The sequence below is a fragment of the Vipera ursinii genome (genome assembly GCF_947247035.1).
Source record: "Vipera ursinii genome assembly, chromosome: 1".
Classification (NCBI taxonomy): domain Eukaryota; kingdom Metazoa; phylum Chordata; class Lepidosauria; order Squamata; family Viperidae; genus Vipera; species Vipera ursinii.
In genome coordinates this window covers 42,140,714-42,156,592 of record NC_139512.1, presented here as the reverse complement: position 1 = coordinate 42,156,592, position 15,879 = coordinate 42,140,714, and the positions used below count along the sequence as shown (strand labels likewise).

The following is a 15,879-nucleotide window of genomic DNA, read 5'->3' as shown; positions in this document are numbered from 1 at the left end:
ATTTCACGATGACATTTCCTCAGATGCAGTTCTTCCAGACAGACGGTATGAAAAAGTAATAAATGCTGAATTCAGAAACATCTGCTGTTACACCTTTCATGAAGCATAACAAGCATTTTATAAACAGCTTTATAAAATCAACATGGAAGGACACCTCTTTCAATGGGGCTTGTTCAGATATAGCAGTATTAAGACTCTTCATGTCACCACATAAGAATATCTATGGTCAAGGTGTCAGTTTACCCTATCAAGCCTGTTGTTTGAAAGAGAAGACAATGAGGTAGTTGATTCTAATAAAAGGCTGGTAAGAAACCATAGAACTGAGAATTAGCTCATTCTGTGTCAAAAACAAACTTAAAGGAAGCCCTCACAAGCTTTTTTTTTTAAAAAAAAGTAAAGCAACATCTAATAGGAATATATAGGATAGTAATCTTAAACCACAACATTATTACTAAATTGATTCCAGACTTTCTCTACAAATAAAAGTGCTATTAAAGTGTCACTAAATTGTGTTATTACAGAATCAGTACAGTCTGATCAACAGAGCACTGGAAACAGGCTATTGTGCTGTTATGCATGAAGTACATAGCCAGCCCAATCAACTATAAAAATATCAAAAGTTATTTCAAGGGCCAAAGATTCCTGAAGTTCATTCCTTGAAGGGCAAGGGATGCGCACGACAGAGCAGCTGGGGAAGTAATTCTTTGCTCAAACAGAAGTAAGATGACGCCCACCTATATACAACCTTCAGAACAGGATTTAGGATTTAAAACAAGGATTTAGACTGTTTATTCGGTGTAGGTACATGCTGAATAAACACATATGTTTTCATGCTTTAACTTTTGCCTTGCTTTTGAAAGATACAATGCAGGTGAAAAGTTGTTACAGTTGTTACCATGTTTTTTCAAAGATTATTATAAAGATAAAATAGGAAAAGAACTATGTGTTCTGCTCAATGAGGTTTTATAAACATATAAACCAGATGGATTCTTTTATCAATGGTGTTTTCTGTCAGTCTGTATTATGTATAACCTCAGGTCATTTGCTCTGCTCTTTTGAACTGGCGCCTTTGAACTTAACATGCAAAGTAGTAAGAAAGAATGCAATTTAGACTACTGTATTCATTCATTAAAACATGAACGGATATTGGTCACCTTCGGTCTCAAAAGCTTATTGGGTGACTATGAATCACTTTCCCTCTGCCCAATTTACATCATGTAGCTGTTCCTGTAGAGCAGACATGTCAAACACAAGGCCCGGGGGCCGGATCCGGCCCGCGAAGTGGTTTCGTGTGGCCCCAGAAGCCATCCTGGAAACAGTGAGGGAACAGCCCCCGCTGCCTTGGCCCTGAGACCCTCCTTCTGCCAGAGACCCCCAGATCTGTCCACTCCTGCCCAGGCCCCCATAGGCACCCTTGATGTCAATGATGTAGAGCTGGCCATGCCCACCCAGTAGGCCATACGCACTCCAGCCACGCCCACCCTGGCCATACCCACCTGGCCCCCCCGAGGGCAACCACAATGCTGATGCGGCCCTCAATGAAATTGAGTTTGACACCCCTGCTGTAGAGAAAAAATAAGAAAAAAGGAGAGGAATGTGTGCTGCCCTGCTACCTTTTACAAAAAGTGAAATATAAATGTAACAAATATGTTAAATCACTGTGTTGTACTATTGTTTCTTTTACATTTTACCATTTTACATTGATTAGCTTGAAATGCTAAATATAGGACAAAAAAAAGAAGCATGTTAAGGTCTCTGATCAGCCAAAAACAAATACTAGAATCCCTGACACATGCCTGTTGATTGTCAATAGCTCAGTTCTTCAGTCTTCACCACATCTTTGGTAGAAAATAGGCTACCTCTCTTTGCAACTATAAATTGCAAGTATTTTTTTATTAGGAATAAGGTGAACAATGACAATCAGAGACAACGATACATATGTAATTGTGAACACAGTATCAAGGAAAAGAGCCAAAGACAAATAGAAGAGGTAGTCCTTAAATTATGATTGCAACCAGGACCAGGCTTCTGGTCTTAAGTCAAGGTACCCACACTATTAAACTCTCTGAATATATAGCAACTCCATGTTTGCTTTTTGTCACTGTGTTCCAGTGAAGTTTTCTCAGGATGGCAATTTTATTTATTTTTTTTATTTTAATTCCATTTATATCCCGCCCTTCTCCGAAGACTCAGGGCGGCTTACAAGTTTAGCAGTAGCCTTCATTCTATGTATTTTGTTGTTGTTAGTTGCGAAGTCGTGTCCGACCCATCGCGACCCTATGGACAATGTTCCTCCAGGCCTTCCTGTCCTCTACCATCTTCTGGAGTCCCTTTAAGCTCACGCCTACTGCTTCAGTGACTCCATCCAGCCACCTCATTCTCTGTGGTCCCCTTCTTCTATTGCCCTCAATCTTTCCCAGCATTAGGCTCTTCTCCAGTGAGTCCTTCCTTCTCATTAGGTGGCCAAAGTATTTGAGTTTTAGCTTCATTCTATGTATATGCCTGCTTATTAGGGCTTTCATACACCCCCCCAAGCGGCATTATTACAAAGTCAGCTTAATTGCCCCCAACAATCTGGGTCCTCTGGCAATGATGATGGTAGATGATGGCCGGGTTGGGAATTCTGGGAGTTGAAGTCCAAAAGTCTTAATGTTGCTAAGATTGGACACCCCTCCTCTAAACTGATAAAAATTCCTGAAAAACAGCATATATTCAGCAACATTATTCAAAACAATCCAGGAAACACAGTCTGTTTAAAAAAAATCCCCATCTAACAGCTCCACAATCAAAGAACTGCCCAACTCAAAATCACCAATCAACTTGAATATAAAGTCTTTTGTCTGTATATCCTATCAGCTTTGCCTTCTGCTTCCAAAAGCCAGAAGAATAGGCATGAACCTTTTAGATAAAGCCTTAGCCACAAATCATGATTCTTTTAGGTGAAAGCCTGAAATCTGTTGTGGCTTTTACTTATTCAAAAGAAATAAATTATCTGCTATTGAACTCATTGTATACGTAAAAGCTGTAGCCCATCCGGTAATTCTTAAATGATTGATCAATAATCTTGAAATAGAACAAGAAGTCTCTAGAAGGAACCAGTGGAGCTGTACTTCTCTTGTGCCAGGAGCTACATATCTCTCATATTTATACCATCTCTCCTATACCATTTATATTATGATCATTTTTCCATCATTCCCTATTCATACTTCAGTAGATTTAACATATCTGTAATGCAAAAATCATGGCAATCCTATGATAGTGTCAGAGTTTTGGTAGCTTTTTGCTCTTATCTAATGGTTGCCTAGCCAGACATGAAGCCCCCTATACTTGGGAGGAAAACTCTATACCCATCTCGAAATTGTTAGACATATACATCTTTGGGGACACAATAAAATATTACTGGATTACAATTTACTATATTCAAATACTACAAAAGTATGGCCTCTTTTCATCTTCAAAATCGTCAGTAATACAACCTTCAGAAAATGCAATAAATTACACTTTATATTATGAGAGAAATACTAATACCAATTTATCACTGTCCAGAAGGATTGGATTACATAGTTCTGATCAATTTTAATTGTCATGGTAAATCAGAAGAGAAAATACAAAGGATTTTTTGAGCGACATAAAATACTACTTTTGAATTAGATCAGGGGTGTCAAACTCAATTTCATTGAGGGCCGCATCAGCATTGCGGTTGCCCTCAAGGGGCCAGGTGGGTATGGCCAGGGTGGGCGTGGCTTACTGGGTAGGCATGGCTAGAGTGCGTATGGCCTATTGGGTGGGCATGGCCAGCTCTACATCGTTCGCATCAAGGGTGCCTATAGGGGCCTGGGCAGGAGTGGGACAAATCTGAGGGTCTCTGGCAGAAGAAGGGTCTCTGGGCCAGGGCCAAGGCAGTGGGGGCCATTCCCTCACTGTTTCCAGGATGGCTTCGTGGGCCACATGAAACCACTTTGCGGGCCAGATCCGGCCCCCGGGCCTTGTGTTTGACATGTCTGAATTAGATGAATAGGGCTAATCAACAGGCTCCTAGCAGTGTGAATGGAAATAAAAATAAAAGTGATTAAACAAATTTGGACATCACTAACTCATGCTAATCCTGACATGAAACTGAATACTGGGAACATTGGAAATAATATTTTAAGATTAGCATGTGATAGTGACATCAAATAATGAACTAAAATGGTGTGAGAGTGTTGCAAATGGTAAGGCTGCAAGTGTAGAGACACATTTATTTTGTGTATGACGACTATGATCTGTGTTTGATGATTGGTAGAATGTGATCCCTGCAAAAATTACAGAGGCATTACTCTGTTTCTGGGAAAATATTAAGCAGAATTCTAATTTGAAAGATACAAGAGATACAACAAGGTGAATGGATCTAAAAATTAATCCACTGAAGACCAAGCTAGCTGCTTGACAGAAAAAAATGAAGTAACAGATTACAAGTCAAACAGGAAAAAACCCAGAATGGTAAAATATTTACTAAAGACAGTACAATGGTTCAGCAAAGATGCAGAAATAGAGAAACGCTGGCAGAAAGATAAATAATTGTGCATCGCAAAGAATGAATATTAAAAGAAGCTAGGATAGCTGTATACAGGGGCATGTATATAAGGGCATTCTGCCTAATTTGTTATATGGAAATGAAAGTTACTTACATCATGAAAAATAGTTATTCATCTACTTCAATTTAACCTACCTACATCAGTCAGGCCAGTATATACCTCTAACAAAGTGTACTGCATCTCATGAAAACTTATAACTTCAAATAAAATTTGCTGGTCAGAAATAATATTGTTTCACTATCATAGATTTATATGGCTCTCCTCCCAGAATTTTGAGTGTATGGAACATAGCGTTTAAAAGTACTTTTTAATCTTTTCTTTTATCATGATCTCCAATGCCAGGGACTATATTTTTAGAGACACAAAACATAAAAGGAATAAAATGGTTTTTGATTTTGCTTATTCCAATACCAGACACTATTTCCTTGGAAACACACCATAGAGCAGACATGTCAAACACAAGGCCCGGGGCCCAGATCCGGCCCGCGAAGTGGTTTCATGTGGCCCGTGAAGCCATCCTGGAAACAGTGAGGGAATGGCCCCCACTGCCTTGGCCCTGGCCCAGAGACCCTCCTTCTGCCAGAGACCCTCAGATCTGTCCCACTCCTGCCCAGGCCCCCATAGGCATCCTTGATGCGAACGTTGTAGAGCTGGCCACGCCCACCCATTAGGTCATACGCACTCTAGCCACGCCCACCCAGTAGGCCACGCCCACCCTGGCCATACCCACCTGGCCCCCTGAGGGCAACTGCAATGCTGATGCGGCCCTCAATGAAATTGAGTTTGACACCCCTGCCGTAGAGGTTATATTTGAAGTACGGTATACAAAATTTAAAAAAGTCTGTGATTGGTTCATGCCTGACTTTGTAGAATCAGACCTATAAAAAGCTCTTAAAAATACAGAAAGCTGCTGCTGAAAGCTGCTCAGGTGCAGATAATGAACCTATTCTTGCCCTACCACCTGCTATTCTCTGGGTGTTGAACTGAAGCTCCTTAGTGATGGACCTTCATGGACTAGGGTCCCTTCTGGTCCTTGGCCTCTGGCTGGTGATAAGAACAGAAATAACAGGACCTTGCTGTCAAGTTGAATTCCCAGACCAAACTAACATCTAATTATGGCCCAACAGCCAGCATAGTGTAGTAACACAGAGAGGAGTACTTTCGCTTAATCCAAAACCATGTCAATCTTAACTCTTAGAATGATTGTTATGAGGTGTATAAAATGTTAACATTTCATGAACTTGGAATGTGCAAAATGTGCTACTTTTCCCTAAGGGAACAGATTCCTAGAAAGATTCACCTGGTTTCACTTTCTAATCATGGCTATTTGTAGTTCCCAGGGGAATAGAGCCTTTGATATTTTACAATGCAGCTGTTCCAAATAAGCAAAGAATTAACCCCAAACTGACCTTTTCCCTTTCTAATCAAATGAGAGTCTCTTGTTAAATACAAACTATAAACTGCATCCTATCTCAAATGCAATCCTCCAAGTAATCCTGTACAGTATTTGTTTTATGTATAGATGTGTCTAAATGGTTTGCTTTTATCTTGTTCTTGTAATTCAATGCAATTAATTTGTGTTAGCTCATGTTTATTAAATTTGACAGACAGGAACACCACCACAAAAAGAGAGTTTTGGCTGGCAGAATACATTCCTTATTAAACCAGATTAAAGGAAGATTGAGTGTGAACAGTTTAACCTATCTCAACCATGTCTAGGGTTCAATAAACCCTGGTTTTCACTCCAAATTTCGGGGCAGCTATCTAACATTCAAGATGGCCTTTCATTCAAAATATTGTGTTTTTATCTGTTTTTCATTTATTGTAAATCAGGCAACAGATGGGGTAAACGGTGCCAGCCAGAGATGGCCCAGGTCATTTTATTGGTTGAGGCAAAAACTAAAGCCCATCCACATCCATCTATCTAACACAGCTAAGAACTGACAGCTAGCTTAGGGGGTATCGTCTACAGGCAGTCCTTGACTTATGACCACAACTGGCCCCATAATGTCTTGCTAAGCAAGACATTTGTTAAGTGAATTTTGCCTCATTTTGCAATCTTTCTTGCCAGAGTTATTAAGTGAATCGCTGAAGTTGTTAAGTTAGCGACAAGGTCGTTAGATGAATCTGCCTTCCTTACTAACTTCGCTTGTCAGAACGTGCAAAAGGTGATCACATGGCCCCGGACACCACAACCATCATAAATACATGGCAGTTGCCAAGCATCTGAATTTTAATCATGTGACCACAGGGATTTCCACAATGGTCATTAGTGTCAAAAACAGTCATAAATCTCTTTTTTCCGTGCTGTTGTAACTTCAAATGGTCATTATACAAATGGTTGTTAAGTCAAGTATAACCTTGTTCTCTATAAATCCCTGCCATGTTATTAATAGCATATAATAATCAGAACCAGAATTTCCCAGTTAGTGATGAACACGGCTCCAAATTTCTATGTATTGTAGACCTATACATTAAAGCTTCCAAATTCTTGACAACCACTAGATGGCAGCAAAGGGGATTCTCTGAATTTTTGGCTGCCATTTAGGGGATACCTGTATTACGTCAGCACAGATCTAGTAACCTTAAGGCAGGGGTCTTCAAACTTGGCCCTTTTATGACTTGTGGACTTCAACTCCCAGAATTCTTCAGCCAGGCACTGCCACCCACTGCCTTAAGGTGTACTATTTCTGATCCAAAATTTTACAATTAAGGAGTTACTTAATTTCATAGCCATGCTGGTGTTTTTAAAATGCATACATACTGAAAAATATTAAATATGGGCATTCTATCACTCTGGGACGCGGTGGCTCAATGGGTTAGGACGCTGAGCTTGTCGATCAGAAGGTCAGCAGTTTGGCGGGTCGAATCCCAAGTGCCGCGTAACAGAGTGAGCGCCTGTTACTCGTCCCAGCTTCTGCCAACCTAGCAGTTCGAAAGTACGTAAAAATACAAATAGAAAAATAGGGACCACTACGGTGGGAAGGTAACAGTGTTCCGTGCGCCTTTGGCATCTAGTCCTGCCGGCCAAATGACCATGGAGACGTCCTCGGACAAGTGCTGGCTCTTTGGCTTTGAAACGGAGATGAGCACCGGCTCCTAGAGTCGGAAACGACTAGCACGCATGTGCAGGGGAACCTTTACCTTTACCTTTTATCACTCTGGATGTTAACATATTAGGAAAACTAAAACTGTTCTCTTAGGAGGGGTTAAAATATAAAGAGGCTGTTACAAATTACTACTGTTAAATTTCACCTACTACAGAACAACACAAGTTAGAAAGGTCTCATTTTCTTTGCCCAACTGAGCAATAAATCAGACACAGGAAAAACACCACCATTCAAATACATTGCAGGTGAAAACTTCCCTTGAGGAAGTAACATAGCCTACTTCTATTGATTAAGAACTCCCAAAACTATTTCTATTCTTCAATTTAAATCAAGCACATTTTCACATAGTAATCGGTTCACTTCTAGCTAGTAAAAAAAATAATAATAAAACATATTTTTTTAAAATTTCTGAGTTTTCTTTTAGAAACAAGACTAAAGATCCCAGAAAAAGTTAAAGAATATTTGCTTAAGAAAGCAGCAAATGGCACAATTATTTTACATGTAGTGCAAAACGTTATTTTTTTTTTCAAGAAACAAAACTGGATGCAGAATTTGAAAAATGTCCCATATCTTCCCTTTGCTTAAAAAAAAGGAGGGGGCTAAAATATTTGCTTCGGATAATGCCTGAGAAAACAAAAAGCCATTTCAGAGAGAAAGGCACCAGCCTGACAAAGCAGTAATATAATTAAACATTTGGAGACAGATAGGGAATGTAAAGAAAGAAAAACATGCCCAATCTTGCTATTGGGCCTCCAGCTATTACAAAGTAAAGATTTTTCTATTCACTTTACAACTACTAGATTTATGAGATTGTAAAAATTAGGGCAGCAGCAGCCTGGAACTGGCAAGATGCTGGAACTCAAGTTGACCTTGAGATAAAAGTCAAAATTTTGGTAGTATTGGTCAGAAATAGTGCAGCGGAATCTCCATGATACATTACTTTGATAGCATCCTTGAGTGCAGAATAATAATCTTGACTGCAGGATTGCTGTTCCTTAACCAATTTGGTCCACATTATCATTGTTCCCACTGTTCAATTTTGCTTTTCTGCATAGCTCAGGGAATAAATACAAAGCATTCATGATCCAGAAATAAATTAAATCACTCCATTCTTATTTCTGTTTTCTCAATTACTGTATGGCAGAAACAAGAAAACACATGTGATCTTTTCAGAGAGACAGAATTCTGTGGCCAGAATTAATTTACACTTAAAGTCCAAACAACCAGGAATTTCCAAAAGATATATCAGCTGACCAACAACTGCTGCATTATAGGAACACTTATAATAAATGTAAACTACCAATGAAGAATAGGCTTGTTCCCAGAGACTGTACAATAGGAGTTCTCCATATAACTAAAATTCATCTACTATTGCCATGCGTACTTAAAAATTAACTCTTCAACCTATCAGTTACTATATATAGTATTATTTATTATCAGCTCTGATCAACTGCTTTAAAAGTTAGTTTTAAAAGCATTCCTGCAATTATATTTTCAAGCACTATATTCAACTTATATTGTTTTAATTATGATTTTTTACTGATGAAGAAATCAATAGAAATTTTACAAGGCAAGAAAATACACATTTTAATACTTATGAGTTTAGCACATATTGCCTTTCTTGATTAACTATTCTTCTGCAGAATATAAATTGACCCTGAGGAAGACACAGAGTTTTAACAAAGGGTAACGTTACTGAAAAAAGGAATAACAAGATGAAACATCAGCATACAAGGTACCCAGACATACTAATATTTTCTTCATGAACAAAGAAGACTGCAACTGCATTTTTTATTATTTGGGCAGAGTATGATATTCAAAGCTATAAAATAAAATAGTTTGTCAAAATATATTGGAAATTCAGAATATGGAAGCTTCAAAGTTAGCTGGCTACAGAACTACATCCCCAGATATGTGAATTAAATGAAAAAAAGCAAAGACATCTTTGATTCATGTTTAACTTTGGGTGAATGTCTGAAAATATCCATGGAGATTTCTAGATAACAGTACAAAAGTGGCTTGCTACTGCCTTCTTTTGTATTTTTTTCAGCTTCTACTCCTATCTTACAGTTTCCCATCCAAACACAAGCCTTACTTAGAATCCAAAATTAGAGAATGTCAGTCAGATTTAAAATTAAGCATGTGCATATTAATTACAAGTAAAGTAGCATAAAACTAATGTGGGTTATTTTTGGATATCAAAAATAATGGTAGACTGTGCTATAGCAATTAATCTCCTGATCAGTCTGAAACTAAAATATACACTGCTGGATAATTTGAGTGGTATGAACTTAAGACTGTTCAACCATAAAATAATTCTCCAGTTCTAGATGTGCTCATCCAGGTGAACAGTAAATGTTAGATAAGGACAGTGATTTGCTCTAGTTAATAATATGTCATTATGATACTTTATTTAACTTTAAACTGCCAATACCACCTCCACACAGAGGCATTAGTTATGTAGGTTTTATTTTAGACTTGACATTAGGTTTTAACATTTTTAAAAAATATTAATAGTTGACAATTATATATAACTTCAAATGACTTTTACAGAAAAAGACTGACATTATTCATTATGTAAATTTAGCCTGAAACTGTGTCTATAGCTCAACTGGACCAGTTACACAATCTAAAAACATACAAGAAACCTTAAATTCACATTCTTAATCTGCTACTGATATGTGATTTCCCATGTAGTCTTTCTGTCTAAATGCAATTCACATTATGACTTAACTAAGAAAACAAAGGAAATAATTACTTTCTTGCTCAACAACGGATGCTCTGATAGACCATTCTTGGACTTTAGTAAGCCAAAACGTCAATGTTTCCAGACTGGCTTTAATATTGGCTTTATTATTCTGTATTATTTTCTAAAATTAGTCAGTGGACATTATCTACCTGAAATCATTCCCATGGTAGAAGCAAATGTGTATAATTTTACAGGACTCAGTATTTTTCCTAAGTATGTTTCAAGGATCAGAACATTAATTGAAAATTTCAGCAAACACAGCTTTTCTCTGGTCTTTCTTTCTAAAAAATGTTTTATAATATTTTTCTGGAAGGTGGTATTGAAGATAAATACTTGTATATGCATATACCTGATAATAGGTTTTGATGTTCCTGACCAAAATAGTGAGGTTTTGAATTCGTAGGTTTGCATCATTGTTGACATGCTCATTGAAGCGCTGGTTTGTTGGGCGTGGATCTCTATAAGAAAAAGATTAAGATTTAGAACAGTTACACCAATTTGAAAATTAAACAGATTAAAATATTATTAAAACATTTCCTGGCTTAAACTTCTTCACTCTAACCTGATGCTCAAAACTTCTAGGAAAGTTCACAGAATGAAGTGATAGGGTTATAGTTAAGGAGGTAAGACTCATGGGCCTTATCCACTTCATCTAACTACTGCACACATGCAACTGGAGAACTTGGATATCCAACCTTAAATATGCTACAATATAACTCCCGTGCTCTCCAAGTGTCTGTTATTGCTGAAAAGTATCAATGTAGGAGGCACTGAATGATGATAGTTCAGAAATGTTAGTATAGTCTAGTCTTTTTCTCAACGTGGTAGTTTCACTGTGTACATAGTATTTGTACTACTTCCCAAATTAATCTACAGTCCTGGCATTCCCAGGTCATTTCCCATCCAAATACTAAAACAGGCTCAACTTTAAATGGTTTCTAAACTCACAAGGCTGCCCCAATCTTCTTCCCCGTGTACTTGTTTCACTACATAGACCGAATTTTCATTGAGGGGCTATCTTGTAAAATTCCATTTCCCATCTACGCACTATAAATCATACAAGTTGTATAATTAATTATACACCCTTTATGTATATTGGCTCATATATCATTCACATTAGGCTCCAGCTTTCGTCTAGACCAGGGGTCTCCAACCTTGGTAACTTTAAGCCTTGTGGACTTCAACTCCCAGAATTCCTCAGCCAGCCAAGCTGGCTGAGGAATTCTGGGAGTTGAAGTCCACAAGGCTTAAAGTTGCCAAGGTTGGGGATCTCTGGTCTAGACCAGTATTTCTTAACCTTTGTTGAGTTTGAGATGTATGGACTTCAAGGCTACACATCTGGATTTTTCAGGGTTGGGTAACATTGTCTAGATCAACATTAATGATAGTCTGCAGATGAAAGGATGTGATTTTTTAAAATAATCAAACTAGTAACCACTTAACAAGCAATAGTGGTGCTTATTGCCCACTTTTTGAAATCACTGAACAGCTAGTTCACACCTACAGTCTGAATATAAGTTCTTAGATCTGTGTTTCTCAAACTTGACCACTTTAAGATGGGTGGACTTTAACTCCCAAAGTTCTAGGTGTTGGCCATCTGAAAGTGGCCAAAGTTGAAAAACATTGTCCTCGATCACCCCACTATATCAGCATGTAGATCAGGCAAAGTGACATCATTATATCTAGCTAATTACAGGGAGTGCAGAATTATTAGGCAAATGAGTATTTTGACCACATCATCCTCTTTATGCATGTTGTCTTACTCCAAGCTGTATAGGCTCGAAAGCCTACTACCAATTAAGCATATTAGGTGATGTGCATCTCTGTAATGAGAAGGGGTGTGGTCTAATGACATCAACACCCTGTATCAGGTGTGCATAATTATTAGGCAACTTCCTTTCCTTTGGCAAAATGGGTCAAAAGAAGGACTTGACAGGCTCAGAAAAGTCAAAAATAGTGAGATATCTTGCAGAGGGATCCAGCACTCTTAAAATTGCAAAGCTTCTGAAGCGTGATCATCGAACAATCAAGCGTTTCATTCAAAATAGTCAACAGGGTCGCAAGAAGCGTGTGGAGAAACCAAGGCGCAAAATAACTGCCCATGAACTGAGAAAAGTCAAGCGTGCAGCTGCCAAGATGCCACTTGCCACCAGTTTGGCCATATTTCAGAGCTGCAACATCACTGGAGTGCCCAAAAGCACAAGGTGTGCAATACTCAGAGACATGGCCAAGGTAAGAAAGGCTGAAAGACGACCACCACTGAACAAGACACACAAGCTGAAACGTCAAGACTGGGCCAAGAAATATCTCAAGACTGATTTTTCTAAGGTTTTATGGACTGATGAAATGAGAGTGAGTCTTGATGGGCCAGATGGATGGGCCCGTGGCTGGATTGGTAAAGGGCAGAGAGCTCCAGTCCGACTCAGACGCCAGCAAGGTGGAGGTGGAGTACTGGTTTGGGCTGGTATCATCAAAGATGAGCTTGTGGGGCCTTTTCGGGTTGAGGATGGAGTCAAGCTCAACTCCCAGTCCTACTGCCAGTTTCTGGAAGACACCTTCTTCAAGCAGTGGTACAGGAAGAAGTCTGCATCCTTCAAGAAAAACATGATTTTCATGCAGGACAATGCTCCATCACACGCGTCCAAGTACTCCACAGCGTGGCTGGCAAGAAAGGGTATAAAAGAAGGAAATCTAATGACATGGCCTCCTTGTTCACCTGATCTGAACCCCATTGAGAACCTGTGGTCCATCATTAAATGTGAGATTTACAAGGAGGGAAAACAGTACACCTCTCTGAACAGTGTCTGGGAGGCTGTGGTTGCTGCTGCACGCAATGTTGATGGTGAACAGATCAAAACACTGACAGAATCCATGGATGGCAGGCTTTTGAGTGTCCTTGCAAAGAAAGGTGGCTATATTGGTCACTGATTTGTTTTTGTTATGTTTTTGAATGTCAGAAATGTATATTTGTGAATGTTGAGATGTTATATTGGTTTCACTGGTAAAAATAAATAATTGAAATGGGTATATATTTGTTTTTTGTTAAGTTGCCTAATAATTATGCACAGTAATAGTCACCTGCACACACAGATATCCCCCTAAAATAGCTATAACTAAAAACAAACTAAAAACTACTTCCAAAAATATTCAGCTTTGATATTAATGAGTTTTTTGGGTTCATTGAGAACATGGTTGTTGTTCAATAATAAAATTAATCCTCAAAAATACAACTTGCCTAATAATTCTGCACTCCCTGTATATTTACAATGCACAAAACCTAATCACAATTGTAGTTAAGTAGTAAAGCTTAAGAGCAATTTGTATAATAATGGCAGATATTCACTTTGAATAATGCTTGGTTTAAGTTAAACCACTTTTTCTAACTTATTTGGAACTTTCATTCAATAGTTAGAATGCTAGACTATGATTGTGAAGGCCCAAGTTCAAATCCTCAGCTACAAAATTCACTGAATGACTTTGGGTCAGTAATTTCTCTCATTCCAACCTGTTCCATTATTGCAATCTGAGAGAAGATGGGATGTAAATTCAAAAAATTTACTTAATCACAGACTTTCTTGTTATAATCCTTTCACCAAGTCTACTGACTAAAGTATATGAAACTCAAGTTAGTAATTTAGTTGCTAATTTACAAAAAATATTTACGAACTCTATAAAAGTTTAGCCTTGGACAAATATGAGCAAGCTAAGCACATATAATTCACAGACAATTTCCATGATGATGGAGAAAGAAATGCTGTTGCAACCACGGTAGCTACATGAATGGTGAGGATGGAGACCTGCCCAGAGCTGGCAGCAGAAATTTTTTTTCCTGCCCTGCCTCAGGCCACTGCCTTAACAGGAGGCATTAAGTATGCAGACAAGCGAGGAAGGCAGCTATTCACTAACAAAAGGAAAGCTGTAATTAAGAGACATTTAATGCAATTCATCTACATGACAGAAATCAAATGCAAAATAATAATTTAAAGACTTGTAGGAAGAGATGGGAAAAGCAGATGCCTCAGGCTTTCAAAAGATGTCTGAAAAAGATTCTACTTAAAACTCTGGATTCTAGATTGTTGAAGAAGCTTCACTGCAAAAGATACAGCTTGACCATGAAGCAGCAAAATTGACTGTCAACCCAAAATTTGCAATTCCTCTTTTCTCTCAGAGACCTCAACTTTATTAAATTCTAGCCAAAAGGACTGCCGTATCCGAAAGTGAAATCGAAGAACAGTGGTGTTGTGGGCAATGTAAGGTATGGAACAAAGAGTAGTTTCTAAACCTGTCATTTCTTTTATCATCCACCAAACCAAAACAACCAATCTTTGAAAAAAGGGAGAAAGACTCCTCTCATACTGTTATATCAGCTAGGAAAGCATTAGATACAAAAGGAAAAGTAGCATTCAGGGCAGTCTGGCAGCGAAGGAAGGCTATCTCATCTCTTTTCTATTAACAAGTCAATAGAAAGAGTGGATTGATTCCATCCCAAATTCTGGGGTTTGCTTCTCTGCTCCAAAAAGCAAGGGTCTGCCACTCATTAATATCAGCATTCTCAAACATGAGGCCCATGGAAAATTTTGCACCACCTGGCATTATCTCAACTCGAGCTACGTCCTGCCCACAATACCACTCCTCCTCCTCCTCCTCCTCCTCCCCCCCCTATAGCTTTAGGGTGAAAAGTATGGCTCCATACCCAGGTGGAATAGGCTAAAGCTGTAGGAAGGAACTGCACCACACAATCAAGAGACGGGTTATGACTTTTGTTGACACTTTTGCTTTGATGGACCCTTCTCTTCATAAAAATAACGTTATAATAATATTTGTGTTTCATATTCTACCATATGATTTTATTTAAAACCTTTGCGTAACTACTCAACTTAAACTCTGGGTTGCTTACAATCAAGAATATAACACAAAATAAAAGCCAAAAATCAATAACAAAAGAAAAAGAAAAAGTCTGGCAATATAGCCATACCTCCCAGAGAAAATGAACATTCTCTCCTACCCCTGTTTCAGTTGCCAACTTGAAGATGTCTGGACTTCAATTCCCAGAAATCTCCAGCCAGGATGAGTTGAAGTATAAGTTGAAGTCTGTATATTTTAAAGTTGACAAGTCTGAGAAACACTCCTGTTCCTAAAACCTAAAAAAGAATATCATTTGAAGTACTCTCCTAAAAATTAAAAGGGTGGGGGCCTGTTAGTCCTCCAGGGAGAGGATGGAGGGGATATACCATAGAGAAGGTATTTTCTGAGGGCCCAAAAAATGCCAATGTTGAAGGGAAAGGACCTGGAGCTCGTCCATTTCATCTATTCTGGTAGGACCTGTGCAGTTGCCCCTTGACCTGCCCCAACAGGGGCTGCTGTGGCAGATGGAACTGACAGAAAGCAAGCCCAACGTAGGCATTGTACAAGCACAGGGGAGGGGGCTGGCCAGGACCTGTTTTGG

General features: G+C 38.6%; 1 protein-coding gene across 2 annotated transcripts in view; it reads right to left on the bottom strand.

Moving 5' to 3' along the window:
* Positions 1-15,879, bottom strand: part of CCDC88C (coiled-coil domain containing 88C) — a 102,315-nt gene that overhangs the window by 66,473 nt on the left and 19,963 nt on the right. For both annotated transcript variants that reach the window (XM_083350205.1, XM_083350206.1), the window contains exon 3: positions 10,783-10,891. In XM_083350205.1, the coding sequence (XP_083206331.1) occupies positions 10,783-10,891 (109 nt within the window). The remainder of the gene's footprint in view (positions 1-10,782; positions 10,892-15,879) is intronic.